The 16,575-nt window shown below is 36.2% G+C and overlaps 3 protein-coding genes across 4 annotated transcripts; 1 reads left to right on the top strand and 2 right to left on the bottom strand.

The window, feature by feature from the left end:
• The first annotated feature begins 3,666 nt into the window (after positions 1-3,666).
• On the top strand, positions 3,667-13,496 carry LOC149741667 (claudin-1-like). Of its 2 annotated transcripts, none has more exons than XM_089878311.1 (3): positions 3,667-4,091; positions 12,370-12,534; positions 12,945-13,496. In XM_089878311.1, exons 1-3 carry the CDS (start codon positions 3,878-3,880, stop codon positions 13,244-13,246), a joined length of 681 nt encoding a protein of 226 aa, XP_089734437.1. In that variant the 5' UTR covers positions 3,667-3,877; the 3' UTR covers positions 13,247-13,496. The 2 variants fall into 2 exon arrangements, with proteins under 2 accessions (XP_089734437.1, XP_089734358.1); XM_089878232.1 differs by lacking the exon at positions 3,667-4,091 and adding an exon at positions 10,955-11,249.
• LOC149741668 (protein inturned-like) lies at positions 6,610-10,105 on the bottom strand. The gene is made up of 2 exons (XM_089878105.1): positions 9,951-10,105; positions 6,610-9,587 (listed from the first exon to the last, which is right to left on the bottom strand). The coding sequence occupies exon 2, from the start codon at positions 9,569-9,571 to the stop codon at positions 6,998-7,000; it is 2,574 nt and encodes an 857-aa protein (XP_089734231.1). The 5' UTR covers positions 9,572-9,587; positions 9,951-10,105; the 3' UTR covers positions 6,610-6,997.
• Positions 13,497-14,424: 928 nt separating the features above from the next.
• LOC149741666 (sialate:O-sulfotransferase 2-like) lies at positions 14,425-16,431 on the bottom strand. The gene is made up of 3 exons (XM_089891326.1): positions 16,130-16,431; positions 15,471-15,683; positions 14,425-15,169 (listed from the first exon to the last, which is right to left on the bottom strand). Exons 1-3 carry the CDS (start codon positions 16,380-16,382, stop codon positions 14,808-14,810), a joined length of 828 nt encoding a protein of 275 aa, XP_089747452.1. The 5' UTR covers positions 16,383-16,431; the 3' UTR covers positions 14,425-14,807.
• Between the last annotated feature and the right edge of the window lie 144 nt (positions 16,432-16,575).

Genomic DNA, 16,575 nt, shown 5'->3' with positions numbered 1-16,575 from the left:
CCACATGGGTAGCTATCTGCATGATCATTGTTTGGATTTTTCTCTGTAACGCTAACAATTTAGATAAACTATTAGCGGCCGCTAGGTTGGAGCAACCGCCGAATGAATATGTGTTTCCGACTATATGTCTTATATATGTCATTTTAAGGATGGTTTAGGAAATTCGAGAGTCACACACGAATATAAAGTTTAATGCCCAAAAACATATACAGTAAGTGTGGGTAAGATGGGACACATTTTCATTTCCCTTTTTTGTACTATTTGTTAATAAGCAAAGAATATATACGCCCGTGACTCACAAAAGCGTTGTTGACTCTTACAAACGCGATAAAAAATATGGGTAATCGGTAGCTATATACGGCATTCCAAAACATAAAAACAGTTGGGGTGGGAAAGATAGGACACGTTTTTATTTTCTTTTTGCGTACCATTTGTTAATAAAAAAGGATATATAAGTCCATGACTCCCAAAAGCGTAAAAATATGGGTAATCGGTACCTATATACGGCATTCCAAAAAATATACAGTAGGAGTGGGTAAGATAGGACACATTTTTATCGTCTTTTTGCGTACCATTTGTTAATAAACAAAAAATATATAAGCCCACGAGTCTAAAAGCGTTGCTAACGGTTAAAAATTTGATACGGCTTGCTATCTTATACCCAACAGAACTAAAATTTGACTAATTCAACTTTTATGCGCTGTTGCTGTTCATTTGTTAACTTTGGTCTGTAGCAGATCATACTCAAGCACTCATCATACTCAAGCATTACAAAGGAAGCAGATGACGTATTCCCGTCAACGGTAATTTATATATCGCGTCAAGAATTCAGAGTTGTGGCAACGCAATTACTTTTTAACGAGCTCCGTGCCGGAGTGTGGGCAATACGTTGTTGACTTTTCGGGTCGTCATATTCCGGAGTGAATGAAAATATTATGTGATATCTATGGGAACAGGGACATTGCGGCGTTGTTTCGTGGGTATGACCTAAATTTATATTTCGCTGACAGGGCAGGCGATTAATCTGTGCATAGTTCCGCAGCTGGACTGCTGAGCAATCACACCCAACTGAAGACCGCCCATTATTGAGAGTACATAGTTACAAATCGCCGCAGACTTTACACAAAACAAAAGGCCAGTTGAAAAGTGCTGATAACAACTGCGGATGTAGAACTTATCTTGTTTAAACAATTGGCTCGGAAATTACACAACGAAAAAGGTTGTATGGTGATTTATACAAACGAAGCCATTCATTCTGTTTCATCTATTCAGCAGTATACTCGACGTAAGAACAACTACGTAAAATCAAACAGCAGTAGCCTAATATAGCCAATCAAACATGGTCTTACGTATAGCGGTGGTCTGTGCCTACCAATTCTTCTTACTTTAATCAATACTACCAAACATACGATACTTATTCCTCGATAATATACGAAACTTGGGGTTTTTTCTTTTATTTTTGGAAGCTGAAATAAGCCTAACAAAAAAATCGCCTTCCTTGCGCATTAATTTCAAATAAACTAATTCTGTTTTGGCTTTTAAGTTTACAAGTATTTATACACATATAAATTAAAAACAACTATTAATTTAATACATATAGTTCTGTGGGGTAAAATGAATGTACTGTTATTGCTTATATAGTAGAGTGGGGAAAGATGGGACACCTTTTCACTGTATTTTCTCGCCCCATTTTGTAGTAAACCAAGAATATTCAAGGAATTATAGAACCGAGTAATAAAGGAATCCCATATATCGTTGGTAATTGTTTAAAACACAATAGGGATATTTACATATTATGTTATTAAGGTGTCCCGTCTTCCCCCATCCTACTGTACCCCATATTTCCCATTTATGTTTTAACAATTAACAACGCTCTTCCACAGCCGTTGGGTAATGTTTATACAACTATGTAAATATTCTATATTTACCACCATTTGGGACATTAAAAGTATCATCTTACCCCAACCTATTATATTATATCGGGTTTGATCTTTGCAATGGGGTTATTTCGACTATAGTTCGCCTATGCAACTTTCATGTGCGACTTAATTATGTTTTAGTTAATTTTAGTCACACAATGTTTTAACCTATGATGACGGACCTATACACTGAAACGACTATAAAAGTTTGATGGAGAAATAAGTGGGCAACCTGTTCCGCGGCGTGCCAATTCACCGATGCCTATGAGAGTGTGGGCAAAATACGTTGGTTTATGGTCTACTCAATACAATACATTGAGAGGCCATGATTGGGTTTACGCAATCATATTTTGTGGGTGGAAATGGGACACCTTTTCATTCATTTTCTCGTCCCATTTGGTAGTAAACAACGAACATTTAAAGAATTATAAAACACGACTTTTATAGGTCGTTGTTAATTGTTTAAAACAAGATCAAAATATTTAGATATTATGCGCTAAAGGCGATCCATTTCTCACACAGTACTACACGTCCATTTATTCGAGACGATTCACTTGCGATTTTACGAGTGCCAGAATCGGTCATTTTATCACGTACTTGCATAGGGTAATAGCCACGTCCCGTTTACTTAGGAACTAAAATTTAAGGTCTTATCATAAAGAATTTTACCCGCTCTACCTTTTACCATAATCAGCTCATGATTAATCTAGTACGCACAACTGTTTTACATTGTAACGATGACTTTCCAGAAAATTGTAAATCACTACTCGTAATACACGGTGCCGTAAAATATGCACACAATTATTAGCTATGATTGTTGTGGGGTCCATGTGGACAAAGAACGATTAAACGCAATCGAAGTATTGCTGTCGATTCTCGCAATCGCTGTATACCTATATATATATCGATGACGCATTTTGCAATAAATCCAGCAAGCAACTTATCCTGACGCGATGTGTAGGTAAATATACCTGACACGTCATCTTGTATAAAAGCAAACGCAGTAGCCGAAGACTGGCGATATTTTTTCATTCTCCTGATCACTTACAGGGCAAGTGGCAAAAACGGTATTATAATTGTTTAATTATGTTTTTTTTTCTGCAAGGTAACGCGGCGGTTTTTTTGATAATTCATTATAACTTAAACGCATAAGGTTGATCGAAAGGTAAACTTTTTTTGTGTTTGTTTATAAATTTTGTATTTTCTAGCCAGGTTAAAAGATCTCTCTCCAAACTGGATATAGTAATTCAAAAAATCAGTTTTAGTTGTAATTATTGACAGCCAATAGCACTGCATATATGTTCATAGGACATATTTACCAAGAACCACGAATTTTAGAGGTTCCGCAACGAAAGCACGTGGCGTTTTATTTAATTAATTCGAGTTGATCGTATGAATAGATAATATAGAAGGGTGGAGGAAGATGGGACACCTTATCATTCTATATTCTCGCCCAATTTGGTAGTAAACAAAGAAAATGTTAAGATTAATAAAACCGCATTCTCGCGCCACCCGTATAGACCGTTGTTAATGGTTTAAAATACGATCAGGATATTTAGATATTTTGTATTAAAGGTGTTCCATCTTCTCCACCATGATCAAAATAATTAAAGTTACGAAGGAAATAGAATTATCCGCAAACCAACAGTCGTTAAAAGTGCGTTAAAGGAAACACTACTTAAATAAAAGTGTTGTTACATTAAAGCGAGGCTGCGAAACCTACGAATGTTGCTCAACACAACGACATAATCAATATATATTGGTTGCTGTATACACAAATGTTTTTACATTTCATGGTATATTTTTCATAACATTCTGCAATAAGGCTCAATGAAGTTTCGTACTTTTGCGAGCACCAAAAAAACTAAAAAGCCGAAATATTTTGTATATGCTATACCCTGTACACAGCTCATATCTTCTATTTAGGATCTGAAGTACAAAGGTAGCTACACTTTAAAATGGAATGTCAAATGATTTGTTTCGTGGTAGGATTCCTCGCAACCACAGGGTGTGTTTTCTGTACCTTCTGGAACGAATGGGCCGTGTCAAGCCCGTCCGCAAGTGCCCCTGTGCTCGGCCCCATCTGGGCGTTCTCCGGTCTCTGGTCTGAATGTATGCAGTACAGCACTGGACAGTATCAATGCAACGGTTTTGGAATGATGAAACTGCCAAGTTAGTATACTTAATACAACCTAAAGTGATATATAGTAGGGTGGAGGAAGATGGGGCACCTTTTTACTTTATTTCCTCGTCCCATTTGGTAGTAAACAAAAGACATTCAAAAAATAATAAAACCGTATACCTATTACGGCACCTTTAGACCATTTTAAATATTTTAAACACGATTAGGATATTTGGATATTATGTGCTATAAAGTATTCCATCTTACCCTACATTACTATACAAAGAGTATATATGTAGACGTCAATAGAATCGCACTTTTGGGAAAAATTGTTTGCAGTAACGGAATTGGCTATACAGTACACAGTACCTATACAGTATATTCGATCCGTTATTAACATTCCCATTGGTTGGAATATTTATATTTAAACTCTGCGTGTTTTCGTTAGATTAGAAAACATGTTTGTTGTATTGTAAGATGGGTCATTGACATTGAGTAAGTTGTTTCTTAAAGTTTAAACTATTGGTTATCTACGTCATCGTTATTTGAATACTTGCTTCGTGTTTGCTATACGGACTCGTCTTAACACTAAAAGTCATGTAGTACAAGCATAACCCAGAATTTGTTTCACGAAACATGAAACATTGTAATGGGTAATATATAGTAGGGTGGGGGAGGATGGGACACCTTTAGCATATATTATCCAAATATGCTGATCGTGTTATAAACAATTAACATTGTTCTATGGGAGTAACAAGGATATGTTTTTATAATTGTTTGAATTTTCTTTGTTTACTACTAAATGGGACGAGAAAATAGAATAAAAATATGTCCCATTTTCCCTACCCTATACTAAACAGCTTTGACTTTATTTTCGGCACAACACTATTCTATATTTGTTAGCTTTCTGTGTAGATCAGCACCTAAATTGAATCCTCAGCGGTCTAACAATCACTTAAGCGCCTACGAATAATTAAAAATTTCTTTTTGTGCACCCACATCTGCGCTTTTCTGGAATTTCGCGTGTGTTGGTAAGACGTGAGTGACAATAACATTATAACTTTTAAAGCTGTCGAACGACCAAAGTTAGAATCGTAACGTTTAATTTTCAAAATATTTATAATTTAATGCGTGACGTTACTGAAGATTTTGGTTGTGCGCACACCTATATCTTTTGCAATGAATAGAGCATACAGCAATGATCTTCGATTTGCAGTATTTTAAAAATCCGCCTTAACAACACCTATAAATTATTTTTTGCGCGTGATTTATAATTCATACCTGATACGTTTATAGAATATATAACAAGTTCAAGGTTTATAACGAAGTTTATCGGTGTTAGTGTCAAACTTGGTCCAGGTACGCGCCGCAACGTGTGCATATACTGAAAACAACCCGGAACAATTTTCATTACAACCCCTTGTTAAAAACAATCCGAGCTCAACGTTAACATATTGAAATATTAGTTTCTAACTTATGGGCAGGAATAATAATAATACTGAATACAGTAATGTTGAGTAAGACCGTTAGTACCTAAATCCCGTATTTTCTGATCGTACTTTGAACAACTAACAACGGTATTTTGGTTCTCCCCACCGCAAAAGTGTAGTTTATAGACCCTGATGTTTTTTCATTTCCGATCGTATTTCAATCTTCGCGCTTATTCTTTTGTCTAACCTTCTCTGTGGACATAGTAGCGTCGCGGCGGATTAGCACCAGGACCAAATTTTATGTCCGGAACAAATTTTACACGACACCGGCGTCGCATCGCAATCCAAAGGTCACGCCGTGTTCGATGCTTCTAACACCGTGGTTGTATGTTACTCATGGAAGACATTCCATTGAACCAATTTTACTGGTCATTAATGGGTTGTCCAATTTGCCAGACATATATACATAAAATATGCAATTACCTAAACTTCCTAAAGTGACATGCGTAAAACTCAACAAATAAAATACAGACATAACCTGCTTAAAACTTCTGTTCAACGACATTTGTTAGTTCGCAAGTGTCATTTGTTCATTTACTTAACATGGAATCATATATTTTCGCATTTTTGGGGTAATGGGTCAATCCTGGTCTAAATCCCAGGACCCATGGCGTGTCACGCTACGGGTCCTCACCCACATAGAATAAAAAAGAAACTGTGTTTGAAAATAAATTTCACAAACAAAATCTTGTCTTTAAATTTCATTATTTTTCAAAATATATATAAAACAACATTGTACAAAATAAAAAAGAACTGTTATGAAATTAACATATGATATTCCTTCAAAAAGAGGTATTAGTAATCCTACCCACTTTTAACCTAAACATATATATAGTAGGGTGGGGGAAAATGGGACACTTTTTCATTCTATTTTCGCGTCCCACTTGGCAGTAAACAAAAAACATTCAAAGAATTATAGAACTGTATCGTCACGACTCCCATAGACCTTTGTTAATTGTTTAAAACACGGTCAAGATATTTGGATTTTATGGGCTAAAGATGTCCCATTTTCCCCACCTTACTATACTTTTTTTAGAGGTAATATTAAAAAGTTTCTTGTAATGCTCATACTTGTGTGCAACATACCAACATAGCAAATGAAATTTATACAAATTGCATTTGGACTACAAAATTGACACTATTTTACAGAACAATTGTACAAAATAGTAGGAATCAACTATTTAAATATAGTAGCCTATACAGATAAGAGTGCATTTTCATTAATTTTTACAATGAACAGGCAGCTCACAGTGGTATGCTTAAACATTGAATTTGAACCCATATTAAAATATAAAGCGTTTAAAAAAAGTTCACAATAAAAAAACGGTACACTATAGTGTAGTATTAATGATTTCGAATGTATTTTTGTCGCTATATCCTGTCTTTTCGTTTATAAAATTTCTAAATCTTCACAACCGTAATGGAAAAGAGAAATAAAGATATTACATTATTTTACTTTAATAATGTTAACCCTGTGCTGCAATGCGAAACGCAAGTTCAATCATATTTTGTGAAGCTGAACTGCTAAAACAAACATACAGCTCCTGTTTCAGTGGAGACTTTAGTGACCGTCCCACAACCCAATACTGAACATGTGGAGGTTGTTTCTTTTGCTGACCGCTTGTCACGCCACCATGGCACTGAAACATTACACCTTCTTCATGGCATTCGTCAACTGCACCATCTTTGGCAGCTAAGCGTTGTTGAATGATCAGAGCGTACCGGCGAAAATTTTCTACAATACTTTGGTCCATTAGACTTGTATTGCAGTTAATATCATAGTCTGTTGGCATGATTGCAATCCCTTTTGCAGTATCAAGATTCACATATAAAAATAAAGTGTTAACATTCCCAGTTGTAAGTTGAATGTATTTTGACTCCACTTTAGATTGCCCATCTGTTTCAAGTTTCATGCTAGCCTGTCTGCTTGTATTCATTTGTGAGTTGCCTAATTTTGCCGTGGGCTTTGGGGATCCAAAGCTCTCTCCTGATCCTTGAGAACTGAAGGACTTCTCCCGAAACAAGCTTCTACTTCTGGGTGGGGTCTTCTGATCTTCACTGAACTTTGGGTGCGTTTTTGGGCTTTGTGTTGACTTTATTTCACCATCGCTGTCCGAAGCGGTATTTCTTAATTTTAGTGGTGAATTAAATGGAAGTTTAAAACCCTTGCTTTGGCCGCTTGATCCAGTTGGTGGTTTGGCTGATTTGAACAACGACTGTGGTTTGCTGACAAAGTTATTTGCAGTAGTTATAAAAGGCAATGATGAGGAAGTAACAACCTGCGATATGCATCCTTGCAAGTTATAACTCTCCAAATTAAGCAGAGTAGCTTTTGCTTGATTGACATACAAAGGGTCAGGGCGTGGAGTGTGAGCAGTTGGAAACAGCTTTCCATTCATTTGAAGCAAGACGCAGAGAATGTTCTTTTTTAAACCAACTATCAACCAGAAATATCTACCCTTGCTCTCGGTAAAATCTGCTTTGTCGTTGGTGTAGCAAACTCTGTTTTTCCATCGAAAAACCTCCCTCCAAATGAGAAGAAGTCCAATTTTATCTTTCTTAGCTGGTTCCAGTAAAGCATGATTGTAACAGAAGAGATAAAGGTCAGAAAAATCTTCTGTGGGTAAGTGATTGGCTATAAGATGTTGATTGTGAAATAAGCATGAACCACGAATGTTATAAAGTCTTCTTGTGTAGCTATGCTTCTCAGCAAATCCTCCTTCAAAGTCACTTGCTTCAAATTCTGACAGTGCTGCGTTTACATGTGCACTGACCTCACCTGGCAATCGCAGATAATTTGACTGCGTCAGATGAAAAGGCTCCGTAAGTCGCTCGTAAGTACTTGCCGAGTTCAGCATTAAAATGTTATGAAAAAGATGATCCACTCTGTGTTTATTTTCTGATTGAAATGCAGATAAAAGAGAACCATACATGACATTGAGCAAACGAACTGCATTTGCTGCTACTTTTTGTACATGAGCAACAGTGAAACTGGATCCTGGTACACAAATTATAAGTATCTCGCTACCAATGGAATAATAAGCACAATGTACAAGTTGATTTTCCACCATCAAACTACTACTTAACACACTGCATGAGAAATTGTCTTTCATCATGTCTGATAATGTGATAAAAACCCCACGTATTTGTAATAACTTTGAAATGGGAGTAGACACCGAATCTGATGATGGATAATTGTAAAGCAAATCGTCATCATCTCCTGCTGTATCCGATTTAATATTCATAGTGAGGAACATTACCCCATGTGGCCCTGGTAACTGGGAGGATTTAGCATTGTCTTCTGCAGGTGAAAGAAGGTGTATGATACTTACATCGTCAGTGTTTTTAGATGGAAGCTTGTGCATGCTGACTATTTCTTTAAAGTTTTCAATGTTATTTTGATCAACTTGAAAAAGAAGTTTTAAATCACATGGCTGGGTTACCGACCTTAAAACTTTTTCAACATTATTTATCGTAACGGGAACTTCATTTACAGCGCGAAGTATGTCCCCCAAATTGACTTGCCCTGTCTGCAGAGCGGCTCCCCCTGGAACTAACACATCTACAGACAATTTCTCATAACTGCTGTCTTCAGAGGTGTCACTTTGGTTATCTAATCTCATATCAAGTGTAATAATACCTAACATACTAGCTAGAAGATCAGTTGAAAACTTGTGGCCGTAATGTGAAGCAGCTTCTACAGGAACAAGGATAGTTTTGGTAACATAGGGAATGATAGACCGACCTTTTCTCGACACACCATGGTCATTTTGGTTGTTAGAAGCAGCATCATAAGCTACAGATTCATCAATTTCATCCAGAGGAAGGTCCTCTTCGATATAAAACAGCTCCCCTGTCCTCATGGCCTCATTATGCCATGAGGAACCGTCATCTAATGAATCTTCACTTAAATCTGATGAATTTGTGTAGGAAGCCGAATCATCCTCGCTGTCACTGTCTTTCATTACTTGAGGTTTCACAAATCTTTGCTTTCCATCATGATAATGAAGCTGTGGTTGTTGGTGTTGCGGGTTTTCCATCACTTTTTACACATTGCTGTAACAATTACAATAAAGTTCAAAATCTCTGTATAACTGTGTAGAATAAAAACTATTATTAAACAGAAACATCTCAATAATAACATAAAAATGTAATTTTATTAACACCTTCTAAAAGAGAATACGTTTTTTTGACCTTAAGAGAACATTTGGGCAAAAAACCGCGCACAAGCACAGGTGTTATAAAATCTATACTGCCGTATTTAAATAAGTTAAATTAGCACAAAAAATGGCGCCACTTAAAATTCCTGCCCCACTAAGCACTAAACCGAAACTGTGAATTAAGGAACTGCGAAACTACTAATATATGCGCCAAACGTATTGCTAATAGGTAATAGTAATGTTTAACTTTACTGAGTACCTGATATTCTTCACTATCACTGATACCTTCTTATCTAATGAAACTTATATTGGCGAATTACAATTCATGTTTCAACGGAAAGCTTGCGCTTGTAAAAACATAAACGCCAATCTCCTACAACCAATGTTTACCAAACCAACGCACAAACACAAAGTACAAACTGAAAAATTCCTGTCGTTCTACTCCAACGATTACCATTAAATGCTGTCTGTTGCCACGACAAAATATTACGATTACACAGCATCCAAAGTTTGTATAGGAACCAATGTTAATATATGTACATATATTAACACTGATAGGAACTCAACAGCCCCAAATACAGTAAAAGTATGTATCTCATTTTGTTCCTCTGTAATATCCGTATAATTATAAAGTATTACAGATACGTTGATTATTATTATAGGTCATAGCAGAGTTCGTGTATAAACGTTTATATATGCAAGATTAATATCAGTATAGAAATAAAGAATTACAGACACGTTAATTATTATACTATAGATCATAGCACAGCCCGTGTTTAAAGGTTTGTATATACTATATAAAGTCGCCCCAGAAAAACAACTACAAGAACAACTGTTCAAAGAAAGAAATCTGTATGCTGACCACTTACATGCCCAATAAAATCTCCTGAATAGCCTAGTTATTTCCATCCACAGCTAATCTTTGACAAACGCCGTAGCCTCACACGTAACATTGCCTTTACCGATACCACAGTAACCTGCTTTGCACGAGCATCATATTTAAACTTATAACATTTATATTATTAAAAGACAAGTTAAATACTGTTAGTTTTATATTTGAAACACATTAAGCAATGATTTAATCTGACTTGAATAAGCTGTGGAAACCGATAAATGTTGTAGCTTATAAATGATTGCTGCTAAATATTTTTTTCGATTTTATCTTTTAAATAATAGACAAGCCTTTTTTCGTTGGCGCAATTTTGAAGCAAACGAAGAAAAAAGAATGCGGGAAAAACTTTACCTTTTATTTTGGGTTTTTGAAAATAGAACGAAAAAAGTTTTTTTGGGGCTGAGCTTGTTGGTATACGCACGGTGTCGAAGTTTTAGACGTAGAATTTAGGCATGTATGGGCAAATACTCATTTTCGTATTGGCGTTTGTATCAACATCGTTAATTACGACCACTACTGTTTGGAATCAATGGGCTGTGAATGGTCCAACTAGTTCTAGTGTGCTTACTGCAATTTGGGCGTGGCGTGGAATATGGGGTGATTGCATGCAAATGTACGGCGGACAATATCAATGTGAAGAAATGCAATCAATGCTCAACGAAAAAGGTACAAACTGCACACTGAGCATTAAAGTTATAGTATAACGTATTGTGCGTGCGAAGAACCTACTTCGGAATATAATCCCTTGAATTTTACAACTGCGTAAAATACAAAATGAATTTTATGGCAATATATAAACATATAACGGCACAAGCGGCCGGCATTATCGTTACGATTACTGCTGCGAATTAGTGGGTGTTTTTTTCAGCGAGGAAAAGTCAAATCGATTAGACCAAAAATGTACCATCAACTGTGTAGCTTTATTTGTGCATTCACGTCCACGGCGCTCATAGCCACCACGTTAACTTGGAACATGTGGGCGGTTAATGGGCCCACTAGTTCGTCAGTTCTCGGTGCAGCTTTTGCTTGGCGTGGGATATGGGCTGACTGTATGCAAGCCTATGGGGGTCAATATCATTGCGAAGAAATGGGTTCTATGTTTGAGACAGCCGGTATATTTGGAATTTACTTATTTTAATTTAAAAAAAATAAAAGAGGATAACGCGCGTAATTGATAGAAACATATACAAATACGCCCAAAAAAATTTGTTCAAAAAATTATATGCATACCGTGGCCTATAATCTATCAAATAATTGCCAAACATTTTTCTACAATAGGCGACATTGAACTTCATTAACCGAAAGTATAAACCATCTCATTATCGCGTATTGTATTCTATACAGCATATTATACAATGCCGAATATCTTGTTTATAATTCCAAAATATTTCTTAAATTCTATAGAGTATAATGCTAAAACTTTTTTACAATTCTAAAAATAAACTAAATTCTATACATAGCATAGTTTTTTATATATAAAGCCATATTTTGTATATTTTTTTTAATCTTATTTCTATAGCGCACATTTTATATAGTAGGGTGGGGAAAGATGGGACACCTATTCGCTATATTTTTTGTCCTATTTGGTAGTAAACAAAAAACATTCGAAGAATTATAAAACCATATCCTCACGACTCCCATAGACAGTTGTTAATTGTTTAAAACACGATCAGGATATTTGGATATTATGTGCTAAAGATGTCCCATCTTACCCCATTCTACTATATAATGCAATATTATGTTTAGAATTTTACCACCGATTTAACGACTTGTGTTGTTTTTTTAGGTTACATTCTCGCAATACGGGCAATGATGTGCATCGCGCTCTCACTATCGGTGATTGGCTGCTTTATTACTTTAATCGGTATGGAATGTTCGAAATTATTGGACGGCAATCTTTCTGCGAAGCGGAATCTTATGCGCATTTCTGGAGTTTTATTTCTTGTTGCTGGTAAGATTTTTTAAATGCGCGTATCGGGTATGGGATATTGCCATTGACTTTTTCTATATATTAGACCTGTATTTAATTTGATATTTAGTTGAAATATCGCAAAATTAATATGTTACCTTATTTAAATCGAATGACCAAGGAAACGCCCGATTGTGGAATCAATGTATAGTAGGGTGGGGGAGATGGGACACTTTTAGCACATAATATCTAAATATCCTGATCGTGTTTTAAACAATTAACAACAGTTTATAGAAGTCGTGGGGATATGGTTTAATAATTTTTTGAATGTTCTTGGTTTACTACCAAATGCGACGAGAAAATAAAACGAAAAGGTGCCCCATCTTCCCCCACTCTATACTGTATATAAACATAACACAACAATGACATCCAATTTCTTTACATTTTCTTAGGAGTTCTAACTCTTGCATCGGTGTCATGGTACACTGGAGTTGTGGTTGAGGATTTCTTTTCCGTTTTCACGCAAGATAATATGATCATATACGAAATGGGTGCGGCGCTGTATCTTGGATTCGTCAGCAGTGCACTAGCTCTTCTAACAGCAATACTCTGCTTCTGCATGCCTGGACCTAAACCGGAAGATGAGGATTCGCCCCCTTACAAATATACGCCAACAGGTTACACTGTGCGGGAGCCTTACGAAACCAAAGTACAAATCCCAAAATCCAAGGACAAATATTCCGAATATGTTTGATCAAAATGGCCGAAAAGGAAATAAACAAATATCAACTAAACTCAGTCTATATGGAAAGAAACTAAAGCTATGTACGTTTGGTTTCCTAAACTTTATATTATTCGGTTATAACACTTTGTGTGCGTCATTTTGCCTTTGTATATTTCATTGCAAGAAATGTTTTCGCTATTTTCGATACGTTTAATTTTGGAAGCGATATATACAGTTTGTATTTCTAAGTTTATTCAATAAAATGCATGCAGCGACTGCGTGATCGTGCTGTTTTTAAAAAAGAAATTTTCAATAACTTTTAGGCATTTTTACGTCGCGTAACTGACGCACGTTCGCCGTGGTTCATTGGCGTCTTTTAAAACATGCGACTTTGTTTGACGTCAGACACCTCATTATACCCCATAACCCGTAAGTCGATGGAGGCCGACGGTGTTCATTGCCTCATTAACCCCCATGGTTCAACAAAGAAGTCGAAACGTGGTTAACTTTTTTTATGTTGTCGGTTACATTTTGCTCGAAGTTTCCTTGTTCGGTTAAACGAGTGAGTGTGCTGCGGTAGGTTAAGTTACATAGACGCAAAAGCTGCAAAAACGAACGACAGTTCTGACCACTTAACCCCACAATGAAAATATTATGGTAAATGCGGCCTAACCTGGTGTCAAGTGACCGAGATTGCGCCATAGTCTTCCACGCATAATAACCCTGGAATTTTCCATTAACCCTACGTGCTCGAACTATTAAGTGATCATTAATGATCACAAGTGATCAGCGACCACGAGAAAATGATTATCTGCAAATTGAAAAAAAAATTTTTTATTATTTTTGGTATAGGATTCAAATAAGCATGCATAGGCGTTACAATAATAGCGATCATCGCCATTACCGTGTAACGACTGAATTAAAACTTTATTAGAGTTCGTTAAACTTTAAACTCTTGCCACATTTTTTGTTGTCACGGCAACCAATACAACAGCAACCTGGTTTACGATTTACTAAACGTAACAGTCCGTCTGATATACGCGTGTTTTAAAGGCAATAAAATAAAGTTGAGGTAATTGCCCTTGATCATAAAATATGGCGGTAACTTTACGAATGTAGTAACTTAAATAATACGGCCATTTGTAATGTTGCAACGAACCCGACCAACGACTTTTTATAGAAATGCTATATTTATTTACTTTTGGTTGGTGATCAAATTATTATTTTTAAACAATTAGCAAAAGGACCGGATTTTAAAATCTACATTTCATAAATTCTTTTAGATTTGAAAAATATAATTTTGTTTTTACAATTAAAAAAAAATAATAGAGTATGCACATCAGAGAGTAGTAAAGTTAAACATTACGTTTGACGGCTGCGTATTGAATGAATAAATGTAACCGGAAACGACAGTCGTTAAACACCGGTGCTCTGTTTTATACACAACGTGCCAGCTTACGAGTTAACCAAATACGTTATTTAAAAAAAAAAATCACTGTAAATCGCAACTAAAAACTACAGAAAGCGTATATAAAGTTAACAAATCGAAAGCCGATTTATAACTTGTAGAAAAACTCAGGTTATTTTTCTTTCATAATTTAATGTCTCTTTCCCATTTCGGAAGATTGCCCACGTTTTTAAGCAGCAAAGCTTCACGAATTGTTTCTATTGCATGGTTGATCATACGTATTGTGTCTGTAACGTATGGGTCGTATGAAGTTCTTGTCTGCGGTCGCTTGAAATCGCCGACTGGGTTGCGACCCAAGCACTCCAGCCTGCGTTCCATGTCTGGTGGCTTGTAACCGATGAAGTAAAGAATGCGGCGCAGTTCGCGAGACATATTTGCTCGTAGTTCATCGAAGGTTACAAGCAGCATCGGTTTTTTGCTTTGAATTAGATGCAGTTGATGCATCGCCCAATCCCGTGTAGCTATTCTTATATATTCCAGCCAAACTGTAATTATATACGGTTATTTGTACTTAAGTAGGTTAAACGGTCATTTTTAGAATATAGTAATGTGGGGGGAGATGGGACAACTTTGGCACATAATATCCAAATATCTTGACCCTGTTTTAAACAATTAATGAAAGTCGTGGGGATATACGGTTTTCTAAATCTTTGAATGTTCTTTGTTTATTTTTCTACCAAATGGGACGAGAAAATAAAATGTTAAGGTGTCTCATCTTCCCCCACCCTACTATATAACCAGGATATTACGACTAAATCTCATATTAACTAAAACACACTTGTTTACCTTCCCCATTAAAATCATCGACCTGAGCAAAGCCGGTGTGGTCTTTAGTCATTTTTCTATTGAATTCGGCCACAAAAGCTTCATACGGATTCCTTATTAATAAAACGATTTTGTCGAATGAAGCCGTAATGTTTATCAGGTACTCGTGCGAGGGATGGGCTTTAACGACCAGTGTACGTCGTGATGTTGGATTATCACCCTCGCCAAACATTCCTGTAACATTTATTCAGGAACTGTAAACATTTTCTGACCAACTATAAAACCGCACCTAACCATAAAGACATGTTATACAATGGCCTATATACCTAATGTATTGAGTAGGCTATATCGCTCTATACTTAACTATACTGGTGCTCATATATGGGATTTTGTATTGCATCAGTATAGTTAATTCCCACAGTATAGTTTATGGTATAGGGCGCAGTATAGTGTGGGGTAAGATGGAATACCATTAGCAACTAAATTTCATTTTTCCTGATCGTGCTTTAAACAATTAACAACGCTGTTAAATTATCGCGGGGATTTAAGGTTATAAAATTTTGTAAATATTCTTTGTTCACTACTAAATAGGACGAGAGAATAAAATGAAAACATCTTTCCCCACCCTACTATACTATATATTCATAAAAATGAAGGATAAAAAATGCTGATTAGCGAACCTGATTTAAAAACTCCTGGGTCTTTGTAAATACTTCCAGTGTATATCCCACTAGCGCCCTCTAGCAAATACCTTAGCCAAGAGTTTCCAGAGCCTGGGTGGCTTACTAGCGCCACAAGCGGCAAGATGTTGTTATTTAAATACCCCTTGTCTCCGCATCGTTCAGTTGCTAGTGTACGAGAAACAGAAACAAAACCTGGGCGGGTACATTGAAGATTTCTATTGCTGCTTTGTGACGAAACAGTTGTCAGCATTCTAGATCAGATACAGAAAGCAAAGTATTTGGGCTCGTTCAACAAGTGATACCGAAAAATGGCTTACCGTTGATTCAGAGAACAAAAACAGTGAAAAGGTTTTGGAATGACGGCAAAGGTGTATTGGTTTCTTTCGCAAATCAGCACACACGCTAAAGCGGACGTGTTTGAAGATTTGACTTGTACGAGATCA

The sequence above is a fragment of the Ciona robusta genome, chromosome 1 (genome assembly GCF_009617815.1).
Source record: "Ciona robusta chromosome 1, ASM961781v2".
In the NCBI taxonomy this organism is placed as follows: Eukaryota; Metazoa; Chordata; class Ascidiacea; order Phlebobranchia; family Cionidae; genus Ciona; species Ciona robusta.
This window is presented reverse-complemented; position numbering and strand designations above follow the sequence as displayed.

What these genes read in the sequence shown, in the direction of transcription:
- LOC149741667 (XM_089878311.1), top strand. Translation starts at nt 3,878, where the DNA reads ATGGAATGTCAAATGATTTGTTTCGTGGTAGGATTCCTCGCAACCACA. An exon ending in TGGAATGATGAAACTGCCAA is followed by an intron (nt 4,092 to 12,369) that starts GTTAGTATACTT and finishes TTGTTTTTTTAG; the next exon opens with GTTACATTCTCGCAATACGG. An exon ending in AGTTTTATTTCTTGTTGCTG is followed by an intron (nt 12,535 to 12,944) that starts GTAAGATTTTTT and finishes ACATTTTCTTAG; the next exon opens with GAGTTCTAACTCTTGCATCG.
- LOC149741668 (XM_089878105.1), bottom strand. Translation starts at nt 9,571, where the DNA reads ATGGAAAACCCGCAACACCAACAACCACAGCTTCATTATCATGATGGA.
- LOC149741666 (XM_089891326.1), bottom strand. Translation starts at nt 16,382, where the DNA reads ATGCTGACAACTGTTTCGTCACAAAGCAGCAATAGAAATCTTCAATGT. An exon ending in CCCAGGAGTTTTTAAATCAG is followed by an intron (nt 15,684 to 16,129) that starts GTTCGCTAATCA and finishes TAAATGTTACAG; the next exon opens with GAATGTTTGGCGAGGGTGAT. An exon ending in CGATGATTTTAATGGGGAAG is followed by an intron (nt 15,170 to 15,470) that starts GTAAACAAGTGT and finishes ATATAATTACAG; the next exon opens with TTTGGCTGGAATATATAAGA.